Source organism: Ovis aries, chromosome 5 (assembly GCF_016772045.2).
Source record: "Ovis aries strain OAR_USU_Benz2616 breed Rambouillet chromosome 5, ARS-UI_Ramb_v3.0, whole genome shotgun sequence".
Lineage (NCBI taxonomy): Eukaryota > Metazoa > Chordata > Mammalia > Artiodactyla > Bovidae > Ovis > Ovis aries.
In genome coordinates this window covers 3,201,079-3,223,697 of record NC_056058.1, presented here as the reverse complement: position 1 = coordinate 3,223,697, position 22,619 = coordinate 3,201,079, and the positions used below count along the sequence as shown (strand labels likewise).

At 43.7% G+C, this 22,619-nt stretch overlaps 1 protein-coding gene across 6 annotated transcripts in view; it reads left to right on the top strand.

The window, feature by feature from the left end:
* SNAP47 (synaptosome associated protein 47) overlaps positions 1 to 22,619 on the top strand; it is a 69,051-nt gene that overhangs the window by 32,454 nt on the left and 13,978 nt on the right. For 2 of the 6 annotated variants that reach the window (XM_004008398.6, XM_042249557.2), the window contains exons 3-4: positions 8,409 to 8,899; positions 15,384 to 15,508. In XM_004008398.6, coding sequence (XP_004008447.3) covers positions 8,409 to 8,899; positions 15,384 to 15,508 — 616 coding nt within the window. Of the gene's footprint in view, positions 1 to 8,408; positions 8,900 to 15,383; positions 20,965 to 22,619 lie in introns of those variants that run through there. The other 4 variants (XM_060415350.1, XM_042249556.2, XM_060415349.1 and 1 more) reach the window with 4 other exon arrangements.

Sequence of the window (22,619 nt, the reverse complement as noted above, 5' to 3'; positions counted from 1 at the left end):
TTTCATTTCCCCTGGGAGAGAAGTTGCTGGGTCTTTGTTTAACATTTTTAGAAGCTGAGAAATTGTTTTCCAAAATAGTTGCACCATTTTGCATTCCTGCCAGTAATGTATGAGAGTTCCGTTTTCTCCACATCCTCACTAATACTTGTTATTGCCTTCTTTTAAAATTATAGCCATCCTAGTGGGTGTGAAGTGGTATCTCATTATGGTGTCCATTTTCATTTCCTCACAATAGTGAACATCTTTTCATGTACTTTTTGTTCATATGTATATATTGTTTTCAAGTCCTTTGACCATTTATTATTGTTATTCTAGAGTTATAAGAATTGTTTATATACTCTGGATATAAGTCCCTTTATCAGATATATAACTTACAGATATTTTCTCCTATTCTGTGGATTGTCATTTCCCTTTCTTGATTGTTTTTTGAAATATGAAAATTTTTAATTTTGATGAAGTGTGATATATCTATTTTTTCCTTAATATTGCTTCAGTATTGGTGTCATATCTAAGAATCTCTTGTCTAATCCCAGGTTGCAGAGATTTACTCTTGTGCTTTCTTCTAAGAGTTTTTATAGTTTTAGCTCTTGTATATGATTAATTTTGAGTTCATTTTTGAAAAAGGCATAAGAAATGGGACCAGTTTCTTTTTTTTTGCCTATGGATATCCAGTTGTATCAACAACATTTGTCGAAAAGACATGTTTCCCCACCGAATTGTCTTGTCACCCTTGTTGATAATCAATTGCCCATGAATGTCAAGGTTTGTTTCTGGACTCTGAATTATATTTCATTCATATACATAACTTTAGACCAGCACTACACCATCCTCATTTCTATAGCTTTGTAGTAAGTTTTGCAATCAGGTAATAGGAATCTAACTTTGTTCTTCTGTTTCAAGATGGTTGGCTGTTCTGGGTCCCTTGCGTTTTCATGTGAACTTTAGCATCAGCTGGCCAGTTGCTACACAAAAGCCAGTTGGGCTTTTGATAGAAATTGGGTTGAATGTGTCATTTTGGGAGAGTTTTGCCATCTTAACAATGTAATAATTGATGAATGTAAAATTGCGTAAGCCAAAATCAAAGAGGACATTAATAGATGGAGAAATATACTGTGTTCATGGACTGGAAGAATCAATATAGTGAAAATGAGTATACCACCCAAAGCAATCTATAGATTCAATGCAATCCCTATCAAGCTACCAATGGTATTTTTCACAGAGCTAGAACAAATAATTTCACAGTTTGTATGGAAATACAAAAAACCTCGAATAGCCAAAGCAATCTTGAGAAAGAAGAATGGAACTGGAGGAATCAACCTGCCTGACTTCAGGCTCTACTACAAAGCCACAATCATCAAGACAGTATGCTACTGGCACAAAGACAGAAATATAGATCAACGGAACAAAACAGAAAGCCCAAAGATAAATCCACACACTTATGGACATCTTATCTTTGACAAAGGAGGCCAGAATATACAATGGAGAAAGACAATCTCTTTAACAAGTGGTGCTGGGAAAACTGGTCAACCACTTGTAAAAGAATGAAACTAGAACACTTTCTAACACCGTACACAAAAATAAACTCAAAATGGATTAGAGATCTAAACATAAGACCAGAAAATATAAAACTCCTAGAGGAGAACATAGGCAAAACACTCTCCGACATAAATCACAGCAGGATCCACTATGACCCACCTCCCAGAATATTGGAAATAAAAGCAAAAATAAACAAATAGCCATTAAAAAGAATACATTTGAATCAGTTCTAATGAGGTGGATGAAACTGGAACCTATTATACAGAGTGAAGTAAGCCAGAAAGAAGAACATCAATACAGTATACTAACACATATATATGGAATTTAGAAAGATGGTAACGATAACCCTGTATGTGAGACAGCAAAAGAGACACGGATGTATAGAACAGTCTTTTGGACTCTGTGGGAGAGGGAGCAGGTGGGATGATTTGGGAGAATGGCATTGAAACATGTATAATATCATATATGAAACAAATTGCCAGTCCAGGTTTGATGTATGATACTGTATGCTTTGGGCTGGTGCACTGAGACGACCCAGAGGGATGGTACGGGGAGGGAGGAGAGAGGGGGGTTCAGGATGGGGAACACATGTATACCTGTGGCGGATTCATGTTGATGTATGGCAAAACCAATACAATATTATAAAGTAATTAACCTCCAATTAAAATAAATTTAAAAAGTCAAATGGGACCTAATTAAAATTAAAAGCTTCTGCACAACAAAGGAAACTGTAAGCAAGATAAAAAGACAGCCTTCAGAATGGGAGAAAATAATAGCAAATGAAGCAACTGACAAAGAATTAATCTCAAAAATATACAAGCAACTCCTGCAGCTCAATTCCAGAAAAATAAATGACCCAATCAAAAAATGGGCCAAAGAACTAAACAGTTCAGTTCAGTCACTCAGTTCTGTCCGACTCTTTGTGATCCCATGAATCGCAGCACGCCAGGCCTCCCTGTCCATCACCAACTCCCGGAGTTCACTCAGACTCACGTCCATCGAGTCCGTGATGCCATCCAGCCATCTCATCCTCTGTTGTCCCCTTCTCCTCCTGCCTCCAATCCCTCCCAGCATCAAAGTCTTCTCCAGTGAGTCAACTCTTCACATGAGGTGGCCAAAGTACTGGAGTTTCAGCTTTAGCATCATTCCTTCCAAAGAACTCCCAGGGCTGATCTCCTTCCGAATGGACTGGTTGGATCTCCTTGCAGTCCCAAGGGGCTCTCAAGAGTCTTCTCCAACACCACAGTTCAAAAGCATCAATTCTTCAGCGCTTAGCCTTCTTCACAGTCCAACTCTCACATCCATACATGACCACAGGAAAAACCATAGCCTAACTAAACAGACATTTCTCCAAAGAAGACATATAGATGGCAAGCAAACACATGAAAAGATGCTCAACATCACTCATTATCAGAGAAATGCAAATCAAAACCACAGTGAGGTACCATTTCATGCCAATCAGAATGGCTGATATCCAAAAGTCTACAAACAATAAATGCTGGAGAGGGTGTGGAGAAAGGGAACCCTCTTACACTGTTGTTGGGAATGCAAACTAGTACAGTCACTATGGAGAACAGTGTGGAGATTCCTTAAAAACTGGAAATAGAACTGCCTTATGACCCAGCAATCCCACTGCTGGGCATACACACTGAGGAAACCAGAATTGAAAGAGACATGTGTACCCCAGTGTTTATCACAGCACTGTTTATAATAGCCAGGACATGGAAGCAACCTAGATGTCCATCAGCAGATGAATGGATAAGAAAGCTGTGTATATATATATACAATGGAGTATTACTCAGCCATTAAAAAGAATACATCTGAATCAGTTCTAATGAGGTGGATGAAACTGGAGCCTATTATACAGAGTGAAGTAAGCCAGAAAGAAAAACACCAGTATTGTATACTAATGTATATATATGGGATTTAGAAAGGTGGTAACGATAACCCTGTTGTGAGACAGCAAAAGAGACATAGATGTATAGAACAATCTTTTGGACTCTGTGGGAGAGGGAGAGGGTGGAATGATTTGGGAGAATGGCACTGAAACATGTATCATATGTGAAATGAATTGCCAGTCCAGGTTCGATGCATGATACAGGATGCTTGGGGCTGGTGCACTGGGATGACCCAGAGGGATGGTATGGGGAGGGAGGTGGGAGGGGGGTTCAGGATGGGGAACACGTATACCCGTGCAGATTCATGTTGATGAATGGCAAAACCAATACAATATTGTAAAATAATTAGCCTCCAATTAAAATAAATTTATATTAAAAAATAAAATAAATTTACTTAAGCCTATTTTATCTTTTAGGTTGTTTGTTCCCTCTCTTGTTCAATTTTTTTCTTTATTATTTCTTGCTAGGGGTTTAATTTTTAAAATTACTTCAGAGATAATGTTTTGTAATTTTTCTGTTTTCCTTTTCATTGTTTCCTACTTTTTCTTTTACTTTCTTTGTGTATGATTTATAACTTTTTGAGGTAGAGGCTTAGACCACTGATTTTTAACCTTCCTAAGAAGTTTTCATTGTCTCCTGATTGCAAAATTCAGGCTTCAATTGAAGAAAATAGGGAAGAACCACTAGGCCATTCAGGCCTGGCCTAAATCAAATCCCTTATGATTGTAAAATAGAGGTGATGAATAGATTCAGGGTTTGGATCTGGTAGACAGAGTGCCTGAGGAACTGTGGGTGAACTATGGGTGGAGGTTCCTAGCATTGTACAGGATGTGTTGATCAAAACCATCCCAATGAAAAAGAAATGCAAGAAGGCAAAGTGGTGGTCTGAGGAGGCTTTACAAATAGCGGAGAAAAGAAGAGAGGTGAAAGGCAAGGGAGAAAGGGAAAGATACATCCAACTGAATGCAGAGTTCCGGAGAATATGAAGGAGATACAAGAAAGCCTTCTTAAGTAAACAATGCAAAGAAATAGAGGAAAACAACAGAATGGGAAAGACTAGAGATCTCTTCCAAAAAATTGGAGATATCAGGGAACATTTTATGCAGAGATGGATAGGCATGATAAAGGACAGAAACATCAAAGACCTAACAGAAACAGAGGAGATTAAAAAGAAGTAGCAAGAATACACGGAAGAATTATACAAAATAGGTCTTAATAACCTGGATAACCATGGTGTGATCACCCACCTAGAGCCAGACGTCCTGGAGTGTAAAGTCCAGTGGATCTTAGGAGGCATCAGTATGAACAAAGCTAATGGAAGTTGTGAAATTCCAACTGAATTATTTAAAATCCTAAAAGATAGTGCTGTTCAAGTGCTGCACGCAGTATGTCAGCAAATTGGAAATCTCAGCAATGGCCACAGGACTAGAAAATGTTCGTTTTCATGCCAGTCCCAAAAAAGGGTAATGCCAAAGAATGTTCAAACTATACAGTTGTGCTCATTTCACGTGCTAGCAAGGTCATGCTCAAAATCCTTCAAGCTAGCCTTCAACAGTATATGAACTGGGAACTTCCAGATGTATAAGCTGGGTATAGAAAAGGCAGAGGAACCAGAGATCAAATTGCCAACATTTGTTGGATCATAGAGAAAGCAAGGGAATTCCAGGAAAACTTCTGCTTCTGCTTCACTGACGATGCTAAAGCCTTTGTGTGGATGACAACAAACTGTGGAAAACTCTTAAAGAGATGAGAATACCAGGCCACCTGACCTGTCTCCTGAGAAACCTATATGCAGATCAAAAAGCAGTAGTCAGAAGTGGACATGGAACAATAGACTGGTTCGAAATTGGGAAAGGAGTATGTCAAGGCTGTATATTGTCACCCTGCTTATTTAACTTAGATACAGAGTACGTCGTGCAAAATGACAGAGTGGGATGAATCACAAGCTGGAACCAAGATTGCTGAGAGAATTAGCAACAACCCCAGATAGGCAGATGATTCCACTCTAATGGCAGAAAGTGAAGAGGAACTAAAGAGCCGCTTGATGAGGGTGAAAGAGGAGAGTGAAAAAGCTGGCTTAAAACTCAACATTCAGAAAACTAAGATCATGGCATTTGATCCCATCACTTCATGGCAAATAGAAGGGGAAAAAGTGGAAACAGTAACAGATTTTCTCTTCTTGGGCTCCAAAATCACTGCAGACCATGACTGCAGCCATGAAATTAAGATGCTTGTTCCTTGAAAGGACAGCTGTGACAAACCTAGAGAGTGAAAAGCAGAGACATCGCTTTGCCAACAAAGGTCTGTATAGTCAAGGCTACGGTTTTCCCAGTGGACATCCTTGGATGTGAGAGTTGGATCATGAAGGCTGAGCATCGAAGAACTGATTGTTTTTAATTATGGTGCTGGAGGAGACTCTTGTGAGTCCCTTGAACTGCAAGGAGATTGAGTAGTCAATCCTAAAGGAAATAAACTCTGAATATTAATTGGAAGGACTGATGCTGAAGCTGAAGCTCCAATATTTTGGCCACCTGATGTGGAAGAGGCGACTCGTTAGAAAAGATCCTAATGCTCAGAAAGATTGAGGTCAGGAGGAGAAGGGGGCAGCAGAGAAAGAGATGGTTGGATAACATCACCGACTCAATGAACATGAGTTTGAGCAAACTCCAGGAGATAGTGAAGGACAGAGAAGCCTGGGGGTGTGCTGCAGTCCATAGGGTCTCAAAAAGCCGGACGTGACTGAGCAACTGAATTACAACAAGAGGTTTTCAAATATATGCATTGGGAGAGATGAATTTCCCTCTCATGACTGCTCTGTTTACATTCCACTATGTTTTTGTATATCATGTTTTTAGTTTCATTCACTTCAAATATTTTAGTTTGCTGGTAGGTGGTGTCTGGTCCCAGTACAGTTGACTTTGGGGCCTACCAGCCTTGGACTGCTGTCTGCAAGAGCTGGCAAGTCCCAGTACTTGCTAGTGTGTGAAGCAAGGACTCCTAGGGCTGGTGCCTGCCTGATTGAGTGGAACCTGTTCCCAGTATAGTTGCCTGTAGGGCCTGGGGTCCCAGAGCTGATTGTTATCCGTTGGTGGGTGGTGCCAGATTCTTGTGTGGCTGGCTGCAGCTCTGTTGGTCCAGGACTGGGGTCTCTGCCTGCTGGTTGTCAGGGTCGTGGCTGTGCAGTGTGGGAGGTCCCAGGACTGTTGGCCACCTGCTGGTGGGTGGAGCCATGTTCCAGTGCTGATAGTCTAGACTCCAAAGAAGTACATCCGCTGATGCACTTGCCAGCTTCAGTATCCTCATGATAGACCCTGACCAGCTCCCATAAATGGCTGCCACCAGCATCTGCGTCCCCAGAAGTTTTGGTGGCCTCCTACCTCCCTGGCAGGCTTCTCCAAGTGTAACAGGTAGGTCTGATCTAGACTGCTTTGAAATTACTCCCTCTTTGCTTGGTCTCTGAGCATGTGATACTTTGTATCATTTAAGAGAAGCATTTCTCTTTTCCTAAGCAATGGCACCCCCCTCCAGTACTCTTGCCTGGAAAATCCCATGGACAGAGGAACCTGGTGGGCTACAGTCCATGGGGTCGCTAAGAGTTGGACAGGACTGAATGACTTCACTTTCACTTTTCACTTCCATGCATTGGAGAAGGAAATGGCAACCCACTCCAGTGTTCTTGCTGGGAGAATCCCAGGGATGGGGGAGCCTGGTGGGCTGCCGTCTGTGGGGTCGCACAGAGTCGGACACGACTGAAGCGACTTAGCAGCAGCAGTGGGAGGAAGTAAAGGTGTTCATTTTGTGCCGTCTTGACCACTCCATTATATAACATGTTCTTTTTTTTTGTTATTGTTTATGTTCTGAATATACTTGAAAGAGTGCTTCCAGCATTTGGAGGCATCAGTTGAGATGGTCGAATAGTATTGTTCAAAATTTCTATATTCTTACTGATTACCTTTGTCTTCTTGCTGTATCAGTTATGGAGAGAAATTTGTTAAAACCTGCAACTACTTTTAGTTTTGTCAGTTTTTGCTTAATGGATTTTGAAGTTCTGTTTTTAGATACATGCATATTTACTGTCATTAAGTCTTTGTTTTTAGACTGACCCTTTTATTACTATGCACTGTCCCTCTTTTCCCAGTAACATTTCTTGCCGTAAAGTTTATTTCTGGCATGCTGTTTTTTACTGTACTTTTCCAGTCCCTTCACTTTCAGTCTGTTGTGTCTTAATATTTCATGTTGCTTCTTGTCGACAGGATGTAACTGTGTCTTATTTAGACCGACCGTGTGCCTTTTAGTTAGACAATTTAGTCCACTTCCATCTGGTGTGATTACACATATGGTTGTGATAATTCTCCTGTCTCGTTATTTGTTTCCTGTTCGTTTGATCTGTTCTTTTGTTCCTTTGCTTTTCCTTTCTTCCTTCCACTGTTTTCCTTTCTTAATGACTTTTTAGATACATCTCTTGACGTATTAGTGGTTAAGTTAGAGCTGTGTTGTCCAATATGATAGCCACTAACCACATTAAAATTCAGTTTAAAATTCAGTTCATCATTGCTTTGGCTATATTTCAGGTGCCCAGTAGCCACGTGTCTCCATTGCTGGATTAGGAAATACAGATTACTGCAGAAAGTTCTATTAGATAGTTCTCTAAAGGTTATGATCAGGATTTGTTTTGGTCAAACTACCCCAGGTCAAGAGTGAAAAGAGCAGTGTTCTAGTCAGAAGATGTTTTTGTTGTGTATCTACTCCTGGTTATCTATGCACCTGTAGACAAATGTCCCACTGCTCTTAGCCTCAGTTTTCTTTTTTAAAACATGAGGATAATAATTCCTGCTTTTGCTGCTTCTTGGAATGCTTGTGGAAAAGAAAACTATAAAATGGTAACATTCTTTATAAAGGTCAAAGCAATTTTCCAAAAAGAAAAAAAAATTAATAACTGATTTTCTGCTTTCTGTGTGTTGTTTGCTTTTTTAGGTTGCTGACGGAACTGGAGTCTCCTTCTTGGTGGCCCTTTAGCTCCAAGCTTTGGAAGACGCCATCGGAGACAAAGCCCAAGTGGGACACCTCCATGGCTGATTCCAAAGCTCTCGGAAAAGAAGGGATAGTGATCCAAGTTCCTGCTGTTATTTCCCAAAGAACAGAATCTCATGTTAAACCAGGAAGACTCACCGTCCTTGTTTCTGGGTTGGAAATCTACAACTCAGATTCTTTGCTCATGCACAGATTCGAAAGAGAAGATGTGGATGATATCAGGGTCCACACACCTTATGAAATTAGCATCCGCCAGCGGTTCATTGGGAAGCCAGATATAACTTATCGTTTGATATCTGCCAAGATGCCAGAGGTTATCCCCATTTTGGAAGTACAGTTCAGCGAGAAGATCGAGTTATTAGAAGTTGCCATGATGCTCAGAAGCACTAGAACCTCTTCCCTAGCAGAGAAAAGCTACTCAGTCTGGCAAGCAGGTGAGTGATCATCAAAACAGTCTGTGCACAAAACCTGTAAAGTCACAGTCACACTCAGCCCACCCATGGTGCATACTGACCACGATGCATCACACAGCAACTGCTGGTTTCAGCTCACTAGCGACTGCCCATTTACTTGCAAATAAAAATATTTTCAGACCATTTTTCTTGGTATTTACCCTCTGAATATCAGATCACTCAATTTTATCATTTCCTTTAGAGGTGTGGTTTCCAAGCAGGTCAGAAAGGTTTTGGTGACACTTTGAGAAGAAGGAAAGCTCCCAAGTTAGATGTTTTCACCTCTTTCCTCTGTTTGATTTGAGAACCAACACTTTAGGGTCTTAGCTAGCATCATCTCCACCTGCTCTGGTGTGTCTCCACCCGGACCCCACATCACTCTTGGTTTTCTTGGCACTTAGTTGAGGTCTTCCAAGCCCACCTTCCAGATGTGTGTTTGGATGTCAGAATTTTTGATACCTATGCAGCATAGTTTTTGTGTGATTTTTAGCGTCTACAAAGACTGTGAAAAACCTTTGCTTTTCTTGGCAGTGTGGCTTCAGTATCCTCTTGCAGGTCTCTGTGGGGTGTGGAGGGTATAGCTGAGTCTTGCCCCAGGGTCTGGTGTGGGTAGCAGGACATGTGGATGTGAGGGTGTCAAGTGGTATCTTGATGGTATTTTTATTTTTTGATTGTGAGATGAAATGTCAGACAGCTTTTAGTTGCTTTTTGGTCTCGCAGATTTTTCTCTGTGGGTTGCTCGTTCTGTTTGTTTTTGTTTTCTACTAGGCTTTTTTTTCCTCTCTCTGATATAATTATAGGGGTTCATCATTCGTTCTAGATAGTCATCCCTCGTTGATTTAGAAACGACAGATACGTCTCCCAGACTGTCAGCCTCCATTACAGAAACCTCTAATCTTGCTATAGTCAGATCCACCACTTTTCCCCATAAGTTTATTTTTGAGCCCTGCTTAAGAAATCCAAAAGTCATAAAATATTCTTCTATTTTCTAATACTAACATTACAGGTGACATTGCTTCCTTGTTATAGTGATTTTTCTAATAAGTAATAATCTTTTCTTATTAACTTCAGTTGTTAGAGTTTGTTTGTAAGAGGTATGTTTGTTACTATTCCAGTTCCTTTCACTTCCTTTTCCTCTTAAGTGATTGATTTCAGTATGTAATCTGTTTACATAAAAGGGCCTAAAAGGGTAGATTGTATCGGCCAACATCAGATCCTGAGCAGAAAGACCCTTCAGGAAAGGCCATCTGCAAGCTCAGTTGTCTGGTTAGCTCCTCTGATAACCCAAGTCTTTGAGTCCTCATCACTGCTGTTTTCCCCTGGGGAGCCTCAGCAGGGAGAGGAGGAAGGAAGGCCTGACTGGTGGGACCAGATGCAGAGCACTGTGGGCTACTGGTTTTAACAGTGCCATTGAAGAATCCATCTATACCAGGTGTGATGCCAGGTACCTGTAGTCCTGAAAACCATCCTTCTTGTCATGGAGCTCTACTGCCTTCAATTCATTGTTAGGCATGGTGGTGTCAGAGAGAGAACGTGGCACAGAATGTTACAAATGAGAGGGCAGGCGGGAGCATGTCTTGTGTGGCACAGAACGTCATACTATGCGAGTGAGAAGAGGGCAAGCTTGCTGGGCCTTGCTGTCACGGAGGACAGACCCCGAGGAAGATGGGATGATAAGCTCTGGCTCTTAAGCATACAGGTGGCAGATGGGGCTAGAGAGCAGCAGGGAGTGAGCGCCAGGGACTGTGCAGCTGTGATCAGCCTGCAGGAGGCTAAGCGACTGCAGATTTGCAGGGCCGCCCATCTGGAAGGGGAAAGTGGACCTCTTGCTCACAAACTGAGGCTGCGAGCAGAGTGAATGTCTTTCTTCTCAAGGAAGCTGCAGATATTATACCTTTAAGGTTTTCAGCTGAATGAGCCAGGCCCACCAGATTGCCCACCAGGATAGACCCCCTCCCCTAAAGTTAACTGACTGAGAGCTTTCCCCACATCTACAAACACCTTCCCAGCAACAGCTTGACTAGGGTTGGACTGACTAACTGGGGACTATGGCCTCACCCATCCCAGTAACGGATTGTATATATATGGAATGAGCTGAGCCACATCCACCGTGACAGATTGGTTTTCATTTCAGTGCTAACTTTAGCTTCTGAGTGGGATCCCTACAATGTGTCTGAGTCTGGACTGAGCGTGAAGTGCCATCCTCCCCTTGTGAAGCTGCTTTGCCCAGCAAGGCAGGTGTACCTTACAGCTGTGGATTTGGAGGAAGGCAGGGGATGAGGAGTTACATTTGGAAGAAGCCAGCATGCGGAGTTCAGTGAGCAAGCGATATCTCATTTGCTTGGAACTTCACGGAGGTCTTGTCGAGCCCAGGATGAGAACTTACTTCTCACTGTTACCCTTCTTGGTGTTGCACCCGTCAGCACCTCTGTTTTTACTGTTCTGTATGGGAAACAGCAGGAACAGTGGAGATAGAAACCATGACTTCGACATCTCAGGAACGTCTCTCTGTCTCCTCAGTGAGCTATTTTAGTACAATGTGTGGCCAGAAGGTGGCGGTCTAGTAACAGTGGACCAGTGTTTGTTAAGAACCAGAGTCCAGAAGAACTTTCCAGAGACCTTTGTTGTAATGCATAGTGTAGACAGATTGAGAGCCTAGGTGGCCCGGCTGCGACTGGGGGAGGAGGAGAGTCTCCCGGGCTTCAAGGGCTGGAAACGATGCAGGTGGGAAGATTCCACCTTAGGAAAGAGGAGTTGCAAATTGCTGTTTGCTTGCACGGTATCTTTAAAATAATCTTTTAAAGTTTAGAATAGTTTCAGACTTGAGAAAAGTTGTGAGGAGAGCACAGAGTACCTGCGTCTCCTACACCCAATTCCCCTGTTGCTATCTTACGTTAGTACTGTTCATTGTCTGAAGCTGTCTGTATTGATACATCTTTCCTCACTAAATTCCCTGATTTATCCAGATTTCCTAAAGTTCTACTGTTCCAGAATCCTATCCAGGATCCCACATGATATTTTGGAGTCTCATCTTGGGCTCATCTTGACTATTACGGATTCTCAGACTCCCCTTGTTTGATGATCTTGACAGTGGTCAGGTTTGTAGCCTTTTCCCAAACTGGACCTTGTCTCATGTTGTCTCATGACCCACTGGGGTGATGGGTTTGGGGAGGAAGACCACAGAGCTCTTATCATAAGAGCAAGGTCCGTGCATGGCATTCTTAAGGAGTTTTTTGGTCCTGAGTTTTGTTTTTACTGTTTGCTAACTGTTGCCTTCTGAGAGGGGCCTTCTCTGACCATCTAATTTAAGAAGACTGGTTTCCCATTCACTGACCCTGTAGAAATCTCGCTTAGCACATGCATCTCTGTAAAATGGTAAGTAAGCTTCGGGGACATTGAAGTCTCTGCACAGGGCCATTAATGTAGGACCATATTTTGAAGCAGTGGGGTTCTGACCCTGGGACACAGCACCGTGCTTACCGCCAGCAGGGCTCCACGTGGCTTATGGGCCACGGCCGTCAGGGTCTGACCACCGACAGACCCCCACGTGCCCACTAGGACACGAGCACTGTGCTGACTTCAGACAGGCCCTGTGTGGTTATTAGAGCATGATGACTCCTGACTGTCAGCAGGCCCTCAGAGAGCTGCTTGACCCTCAACCCCTTGATCCCTTCCGAGGACCCACAGATCCAAGCCGTGTGCCATATAATTTTGTAAATTTGCAAAGTAAGGTTTTTTAAAATTGTAATTAGTTGAGACTGCTATCTCTCTCCATTTCAGCTTTCTCTCTCTTATACCTCCCGTTACATTGAGGACATGGGGCATTTTGTGTTTTTTTCTGAAAGGGCTTCCTGCTCCAGTTATATAAGCTGCTGGATAGAGTAGGCATTTTCCTGTGTCATCAGTGGGGCATTTGGGGCCCAAGGACAGGGAGAAGGGTTTGCTCGTAACCAGACAGACTTGGAGCAGTTTTTCTGCTCGCAGGGCAGGCCCTGATGGTCTTTGCTCTGAACTTGCATTGAGGCGACCAGTTTGTGTCTAATGCACAGAGGTGACTTTTGCGTCTAGTGCTGCCCCTGCCAGCCCGGTCCCTGCTCAGGGCTCCCCCTGATGCCTCCTTGTCCTTAGAAAGTGGGATCATCTGTAAATTCTCATGTAGCTTGAACAGTTTGTGCTTATTTTGTTTAACTATTAATGCTGTTGACTTCTGAAATAAAAACCATCTTATACTGCATCAAATTAATTTTTTTCAGAAGATATTTCAAAGCATTAAAGTAACTGAGTCAGCAACCCAGGTCTCAGCACACAGTTCTGAGGGTGGCTGAGTTTTGTCCTAGGCGGGACCCTGGTGATGCCACAGCTCATTGTGAGAAACATCTCTGATTAGCATATTCCAGGAAGAAAAGTCCTCAGTTGTGATTTTCTGGTTTTCAGTCCCACTTGTTAAAAATGGAAAAGTAGTATGCTTCTGCCTGTCATGCAGCTGTAGCTGTTGGAATGGAAACCAGGGTGACAGTGAAGGAGCACAGCGCTGGGCGCAAGCGCATGAGTGTGAATCAGACGTGGGCCTTGCTCCCGGAGAACCAGCTGGGGGGAGCCCAGTTCCAGCAGATGCCGAAAGGGACAAATAGCAGTGCAGCACCTAGCGGGTCACTGTCACTGTGTAAGCTGAATTGCGCCAGGACAGATGACGGGAGATTGCTGTAATTAATGGAAGGGCTGAGTGGAGAACATGCCTCCAGACTTGGGCCAGGGGACATCTGTCTGCATGGCATGTGCAGTGGGGTGCCTGGTGGGCAGGGCTGGTATGCGGGGTTATGCCAGGGTGGCAGGAACAGGAGTGTGCAGGGTCAGGGAGCAGACTAGGGAGAAGGGTGTAGGCTGACCGAGGAGTTCACTTTCACCCGTTAGGCCAGAGAACCACTGTTACATAGACGCATGAAGTGCTCTTGGCCGTCATGTTACCACTGATAACATTTTAAGGTCATGTGCATTAGTTAGCTTTTCCTTTAGGCTGACAATAGTTAGCAGAACACATCCTCTGTTGTCCAGTTTAGCTCTGATGGTGTTCTGTTGCTAATATGTTAGAAAAGTGCTTTTTATTAGGTAACATCTTAGTGACATTTATGTCTTGTAAGACCAACCAACAGTGAGTTGTATGCTGTGGAAAGTTCTCTATTTAATAAGCCCTTAGGAGGATGGAGTAGTGGCACTTTAGAGGTTGTAGAACACGGGTTGTGAAATCAATTTGGTTGATTGCAAGCAGCTTTTATATAAAGAATAGAAAAGCAACTCGAGTGCATGGTATGTACTGAGGTTTTTGTGTTGTGACTCCCAAGGTATATGTGACGGTGTAGCAGTTCTGTGTAGGTTGCACTTCTCACAGGTGTGCACAGTTAAAAGGCAAGCAGTCTCTCATAGGGTCTTCCTTCCCAGGGGAGTGCTCGGGTCTGCAGTGTGGAACCCCTGCCCTTGCCTCCGTGCAGGTTTTGCTTTGCATCAGCTGGTTCCTGAGCTCACTCTATCTGACCGAGACTCTAGTAAATACACTCTCATCCTCATGTCTTCTCTGCTCAGTTAGGGAATTTCAAGGAGTGTTAGTTTCTAAGAATTTTTTTAAGAAATAAGAATCAGGGGATACTTGTGTACCTGTTGGAGGTGGCTGTTCTTTCCCCCGAGCAGGGACTTGTACAGGTAGCATACCCTAGAGTTACCAGCTGTATTATTCAGGACCAGCAGGAACTGGACCCCAGGATGAATTTCCTTTCCTAACAATGTACTTATCAGCTGCTCTAGGCCACTCTGCCAGAAGGCAGCGCTGCTTACTACCCTGACGGTCCTTGGAAGGAAGTGGGAGTGTCCCATCTCTGCCCTCCCATTCTGCTAAAGCAGAGCAAGCTGCTCAAAGGAGTTGGTCCTGGAATCCAGATGCTGGTTCTCAGACCAATATGCTTTCATCTTTCCACCATCCTAATAAACTGGAGAAGGAAATGGCAACCCACTCCAGTGTTCTTGCCTGGGAAATCCCGTGGACAGAGGAGCCTGGTGGGCTACACAGTCCACGGGGTCACCAAAGAGTTGGACACAACTCAGTGACTGAATAATGTATACTCCTGGGTAAAAGATCTTTCTTCTCAAAGTCAGTTATAGAACAAGATCCCGAGTATTTACTGTGTTGTACACTCCGATCAGCGTTGGGTAAGGAGGCAGCCCTGGGTTGGGATAGGAGGCAAGGCTCAGGCAGGTCCCACATTCAGTCAGCTAAGCAGAGGCTCAGCCAGGTGAGTTCACCACACTTACTGCTCTGGCAAGCGCAGAGGCTCTGCACACATAGATGACTGTGAAAACACACTGTCACCCTAAAGAGCTCTGACGGTCTTCAACACCACTTTTTCTAAAGTTCTGAATGTGCTTGTGGTGTTCACACCTTCTGGAAGATGCCTCTGTGTTTGACTTTACATTTCAGCATCTGGACTGATGGACCAAGCCACGCACTGTGAATCCTCCTCAGGGAGCCAGGAAGGGAGGCCACTTCAGCTCCAGACAAGCGAGCCAGTAATTTCTGAGGAAGACACCCAGGAACTGGGACAGGTAACGCGCATTCATAGTGTCATATCCTCCCCTGCGGGCAGCTTCTCTTTCTTGCCTAAAAACAACTTTCCACTGATTTATGCTTGCCTCTCACCTACACAGAAATGTTGGGATAGCCACCTGATTTGCTCAGCTCCCTGTGGCTCGAAAAAGGAGAATAAAGGCCTTGCCCATTCTGATCCCGTTCATTTTGGGGCGTGCAGATACACATAGCATTCCTGGGCACGCACAGTAGTCTTGCTTCTTGTGTGTGTGTGTGCACACGTATGCTCTGTGCATGTGCATGCATGCATGTGGATACTGTGTGCACACACATGCAGCACCCGTGTGTGTGCTGTCTGCGTGTGCACTGCCTGGGCATGTATAGTTGAGGGCGCCTGCCCTCAAGTGCTGGACACAGGTTCTTGAGAAGGCTTGCCACTGTTTGTCCAGGAAATTGAAATTTAAGCAATATTTGATAGAAATACTTTCAATTTACCTCCTTATGTTAATGCTGGACAACACAGGGGCCTTTTCTTCCTCCTTTTTTAATAATTATGTAGCAGATACCTAGACATTGTGTCATTTCATTCATAAATATTTCAGCTTTAAAAGAAAGAACTGTTTTAAAAAATCAGCACATATATATGTGTTAGTATACTTATTGGTGTTTTTCTTTCTGGCTTACTTCACTCTGTATAATAGGCTCCAGTTTCATCCACCTCATTAGAACTGATTCAAATGTAAAGCAAAATAAAGTAAAAAAAAAAAAATCAGCGCAGTACCATACTCACCTTAAAAAAGTGAAAGGTAGACTCCTTGGTGTCATCAGACATCAAGCCAGCGCTCAGGCTTCCCTTAGTCCCCTCACTTAGAAAAATGGGTCACAAGTTTGTTCCCATTGGAATCCTCATAAGGCCCCTGTGTTGCATTTAGTGAAGTGCCTTTAATTCACAACTTTCCTCTGTCATCTCTTCTTTTGCGCTTTATTTGATAAAAAAAGCTGAATTGTTTCTCTCAAAATTTTGCAACTTGTAAGATATTACTTCCTTGGTCTCCCCACCTCCCAGCAGGTGGTGAGCTGTCTGCTCTCTGCCTTGGCGCTCCTGTAGGTCAGTTTGTAGCTCTAGAGGCTCCATCAGATCCAGGCTCCGTTTTGGAGAGACGATTTTGTTGATGGCACCCCACAAATGTCATCAAAGCCTTGTATGCCTTTTAAACCTGTTTTTAGATAATTTTATTCTGTGTGTCTACATAGGCATAGACTGCTTTAAGCTCAGCTTTTTCCTTTTGGGGGAAAAAAGTGTTCATCTTTTACTATGGGGTATTTAAAACATACATCATTTGTCACTTTTTCCTTCTGATCTAACTGAATCACTTTTAGTAATGACACGTAGACATGCTGCTTTCTAGCTGCAACTAGCAAAATTTGCAGCTTACTAATCCCTTCTTTGGATAGGCTTATTGACTCCAGAACACTGCAGATCTTGTCTGTCTTGGGACTTGAGAAAGCTTTGTACTGTGAAGGCAAACTTAACCTGTTCTTGTGAAAGTGAATGAGAGTACATATAGGCCTCAGACTGGTAGGATCTGGGTCCCTTCTCTCACTCTCCAACGAAGATGTCTGTGGCTGAGATGAGCTCTCCTGTGTCCCACCGTTGTACTGAGACGAGCAAGAACATGGCTTTTTCATGGGAAATGTAGCAATCTTATCTGTTAATTCTACTGGTGGCCATGTAGTTGGAGAGGGCCCTTCCAATTTCAAATAAACAATCTCTGCTGTCATGCCCAGTGTGCCCTTCCCCTAAAAGCTGGATGGATAGAATGGGAGAGATGGAGATGGAGGCACCAACAGCTAAGAGTAGAAGATCCCTCAGTAACCACTGAGGTCACCATTCTTCCCCATGAAAGCTGGTGTCTGTGTGGTTGGTCCTGACTGTCACCAGCAAGTCTCCGTGGGCCCTGTGGCGTCCGTGCTGGGAACAGCAGATGCCGTGGTCATGAATCAGGATGCTGGCTTTGGGGCAGAGGACGTGGTGATCCCTGAGCGGTTGGGCTGGCAGGACCTACCCACAGGAGGGGCGGGACTTTGTGCTGGTTAGCGGTCTCATTCTCCTTCCCTGCAGGGAGAACCTAGTTTCATACGAGGTTGTCTTTTCGAGGTAAAACACATGTTTCATATTTAGAGAAGAATTTTGAGCTGTGTAGCTGAAGCTCGGGCATAGGTAGGAATGAGTTAAATTTCTAGGGAAAATGAAAATGCAAGAAAGTCTCCGTCCATTCATCTGTGGTTTCTGCTGCAGATGCTATTAAAGTCATTACGTGAAAATGGATTTTGGTGACTTACAGTGCAGTTGGGGTGCTAGAGAGAAGACGCGCCCTGATTTCCTCAGGGAGCAGCGTGCTCAGCGCAGTGTGCCAGCTCCCTCTGTGCTGGGCCTCTGCAGCAGGCATGTGGGCTACAGTTGGGCCCCATCTGCTGCGTAGCTGTGGCTGTCCACCATCCGCTGTGGGAGGGCACGTGGTGGAGGAGGCCGGGAGAGGAATCAGAGTCCCTCAGAGGGGTTTGGCAGAATCCCGTGAATCATTTCCAATGTCTGATGTGCTAACCTTTCCTGCCTCAGAACTCCTGCTCTTTCGTTACTAACTCTGTGGCTCCCGTGTATTTGATACAGCATTTGGAAGTGATAAGACAAAAACGGCATGGTTCTGTCCTCAGACATTGCACTGTTGTATAAAGTTTCTTCATAACTTTTTAATCTCCACTTCCGTGTCTTGTGCTTGCTGTTTTTTCACCCTTCCTCCGTCTTTCACCAGAGGAGGGATCAGGGTGGAAAGCTGGCCCGGCTCTGGCCTTCCGGTTCATCGGGCTCTTCAGCGTCCCCGGCCGCGGAACAGCAGTGAAGGAGGACTCGCCCTGGGCGCATCGCCATTTCCAGGAAAAAGGGCTGCGCACAGTGTGGGTTCATGGCAAGAGTGGAGGGCATAGTTTTGAGCTTTCTGTTTGATTGCATTGGGGCATTTAGCTTGCCTACTGTATGTGGTATCTTTATAAACAGTAAGTGCAAAACACAAAAATTAAAAATGGAGGTTGATTCATTCAGTCCAGTCAGAAAGTTGGTTTACTGGAAAACTTAGCTCGTCAGCTGGCATGAGGAGAAGAGTTTATTGAAAAGGCAGCCCTGTGGATGCCTGTGCTGGGGAGATGACTGAGGGCCAGGCCTTTTGTCTCTGCGTTGATTAGCCGAGCCAAGTTCCACACGTATCTGCACTGGTAATTCACTGGATCATTCCTGAAATAATTCAAGGCAGGAAGGATGCTGTGGCTCTCTCCTTGCTAACTGTCTTAAGAAACTAGTGTCCTTCTCTCTCTCTCTCTCTATATATATATATGTTGTGTGTGTATCTATTTATATTCTTTTTCACATTGTTTTCCATTATGGTTTATTACAAGATAATCTTATTTTCTTTTTCTTTTTTCTTTCTTTTTTGTAGAGATTATAAAATACATTTCGTCTTCAGTAACTCCACCATTCTGGTCTTTTTCCTTGTACTTTTCCCCCAGTTATTTAAATTTGTCCCAATTCATGTCTCCTTTCCTAGTTAGGAAAAAAAAGAATCTTTCATTTCTTGCATAACTGATCTTTAGCCTAAAATAAATGTCTGAATTAGTGGGATTGTATAGCCCTGGCTTCAGTGTATTACTTGTTTATTTGGAGAAGACAACGCATCTGGGTTTCCTTGAATAATTGTTAGGACAAAGTCATGAGATAATGAGTGAGGGGTGGTAATCCATGATGCTTCTCATCAGCTGTGGCAGTAGGCTAAACCACACCTCAGAAATGCACATTCTAGAACTGATACTTCTTAGGATGAAGGTGGGAATGGCTAAACTGGTCGGCCTTCAAAAGTAGAAAAGCAGTGGTAATACATTCCACCAGCTATAGGACCACTGGCCAGTGCTGGGAGGGCGTGCCAACACCTTTGTTGGAGTGGGCTCTGTGGAGGGGTCTGGGGAGAGGGAGCTGGACATGTCCACTCAAAGGAGTCTGGATTTTGTCCTATAAGTAACTTGGAATCATTGAAGATTTTTAAATAAGGAGAGACGAGATGGTTTCAGGTTTTTACTCATTCTCCTCAGGTTCTCTTGTTGTTGTCCTCTGCTTTCTTCTGAATCTTTTTCAGACAGTTCATTTCATTGTTAATTATAAGGCACAGTTAGAAGGTTAGTATTTTTATTTATGGTTTTGATACCAATCTGAATATTGGAAATGAAGTAGGCCGTTTATTTAAATATGTGTTACTCTAATTGTGAATTACTAATCAATGTTTCTGACATCATGTCCCATGTCATTTCTAAATGTTAAACCATTAAAAGAGGAAGAGGTACCTAGTAGCTTTTATTGTCCACATACAGGGGACATTTCAGTGGAAGGTCATGTGGCCTAGGATGAGCCCTGGCCTAGGAAGCTGGCGTCCCGGCACTGGCCCCAGCCCTGCCTGTTGTCTCTAGTCCTGGGAAGGCTGCTTCGCTCCCCTGGCCCCAGTCTCCACTTCTGAAAAGCAAAGGCACTGACCTGCAGCGTGTTCCAGTACCTACCGTCTAACGCAGAATCTGCCGCAGTGAAAGGAAAGCTGAGCTGCAGGAAAACGCCATGCCTTACTCATTTCTGGTTTTCCTGTCTGCTCTGTCGGTTAGCTGGGTCACTGGGAACCGTGAGCGCTGCTTTGACAGACAGGCAGACACGTGGTGCCCCCACTGCCCAGCCCAGCCCTGCTTGCTGTGGTTTCATGTGCCCCACTGGTGGCCTCTGTAATTGCCTGGGACAACCAGCTCTTCTCCGTAGCAGCCTCGGGAATTCCCATCGTGTCGGGTATGGTCACCGTTCTAGCAGAGGCCCTTGTTGTTGTCTGCGACAGTGACTGTTCATAATGAGAGGGCCAGTCCAAGTGTGTGGCTGTGTGTCCTCTGCAGTTGACAGAGAAAGCTATGTGGGCACACTGGACCTCCTCCACATAGAGGCTGTGGTGTGAACCTGAGCTGCATGGGGGAGGCGCCTGTCCTTTGGGTCCAGATACCCACGCAGATGAATCTTGGGGATGTATTCTGTACTTTGTATTACCCCTGGGAGCTGTGGATAGGGAAGAAGCTGCCAGATAAGGAACCCTAAGATTTTGTGATTCCAGAATGTACCAGCATCTCAGGGAACAAATTCTAGAGCAGCTGCTTGGTGGTGCAGAAAATAGAATGCCAAGGGGCAAGAAACAGATGGTCAGGCATTTCGTTTTGGAGGATGACTTGTTCACCCTTCAAAACATTTTCCTGTGTTCTTGCTCAGCTTTTGAATGAACCTCAAGTCTTATAATCAAGTGTTTGATTATAATGTTATTGAGTACCTGCCTGTGGAAGGTTATGTATATTATAACCATGTGGTAGAATATGTAGAATAAAATCTTGTCTTTTTAACTGTTAAAAATTTTTTTTCTCTGTTTTAAGTATATAAATAGTATTAATTACATTCAAAAATGTTTCGCAACCATCACCACTGATGGTTTTATTTCCAGAGCTCTATCACCCCCAACAGAATCTGTTATAGTGAAACAGTAACTCCACATTGCACCTCTCTCCAGTTCCTGGTAATGTCTAATCTTCGCTCTGTCTCTATGAATTTGCCTATTCTAGGACCCTCCAATGGGCTTTCCAGGTGGTGCCGGGGTTAAGAATCCACTTGCCAGTGCAGGAGATGCGGGTTCAATCCCTGGGTGGGGAAGATGCCCTGGAGTGGGAAATGGCAACCCACTCCATATTCTTGCCTGGGAAGTCCCATGACAGAGGAGCCTGACAGGCTACAGTCCATGGGGTTGCAGAGTCAGACCTGACCGAGCCACTGAGTGCAAGCACAGGAGCCTCCTGTAAGGACTGTAATCCTTTAGTTTCGGGCTTTTCCCACTTAGCTTAACAAGGCTGACCCATCTTGTAGCGTGAATCAGTACTTCTTTCCTTCTTATAGGTGAGTAATCTCCTGTTGTCTGAAGGAAACATGCTTTGTGTCGTCTGTTCATCGCTGATATACACTTGGATTACCTCCAGCCTTTGACCACTGCTGCCATGCCCCTTCACGCACAAGTCTCTGAGTCTGCTTTCGCTCTTTTGTACATATACTTCAGACTAGAATTGCTTGGTTGTAGGATAATTTTATGTTTAGCTTTTCAATTAGCTGCCATATTATTTCCTTGTCGGGGTTATTTTCTTAATTTCTTTTTCAGATTCTTCATTGCTGCTGTACAGAAACACAACTGATTTTTGTGTGTTGACCCTGTAACTTTGCTAAACTTTTTAATTAGCTCTAGCTTTCTTGTGCATTCTTTGAGATAGTCTGTGTACAGGATCATGTCATATGAAAATGGGGCTTCGCAGTGGTAAAGAATCTGCCTGTCAAGGCAAGACATGCAAGAAATGTGGGTTGTGAATATCCCCTGGAGTAGAAAATGGCAACCCACTCCAGTATTCTTGCCTATAAAGTTCCATGGACAGAGGATCCTAGCAGGCTATAGTCCATGGGCTCACAAAGAGTCGGACACAGAGGAGCGCTAGCAGAGGCTGCTAGTTACATGTACAAATAGAGAGAGTTTTACTTCTTCCTTTTCAGTTTGGATGCCTTCTATTTCTTTTTCTTGCCTACTTGCTCTGGCTAGGACTTCCAGTGCCTAGCAGTACTGTGTAGCGGTGCTGAAAGTAGGCATTCTTGTCTCCTAATTTGCAGAAGCTTTCAGTCCTTCCCTACTGAGTTTCCTATTAGATGAATTTTTCATAAGTGCCTTTTTAAACAATGTTCCTAAGTTTTTACTTTCTTACAGGCACTTCTGTTTCTAATCGCTACATATGATCTCAGTGATTCATTTCTCTCCTGTCTTGCGCTCCATTTGTATTTCATTATGATTTCCATCTGTCATGCCTTCATGTCATATCTACTATTTTCAAAAATTTTTATTTCATATTGAAGCATAGTTAACAGTGTTGTTTGTCTTAAGTGTGTGGCAAAGTGATTGTTATACATGTATCTGTCCTTTTTCAAATTCACTACCTGTTCACATTGTTGCAGAATACTGAGCAGAGTCCCCTGTGCTGTAT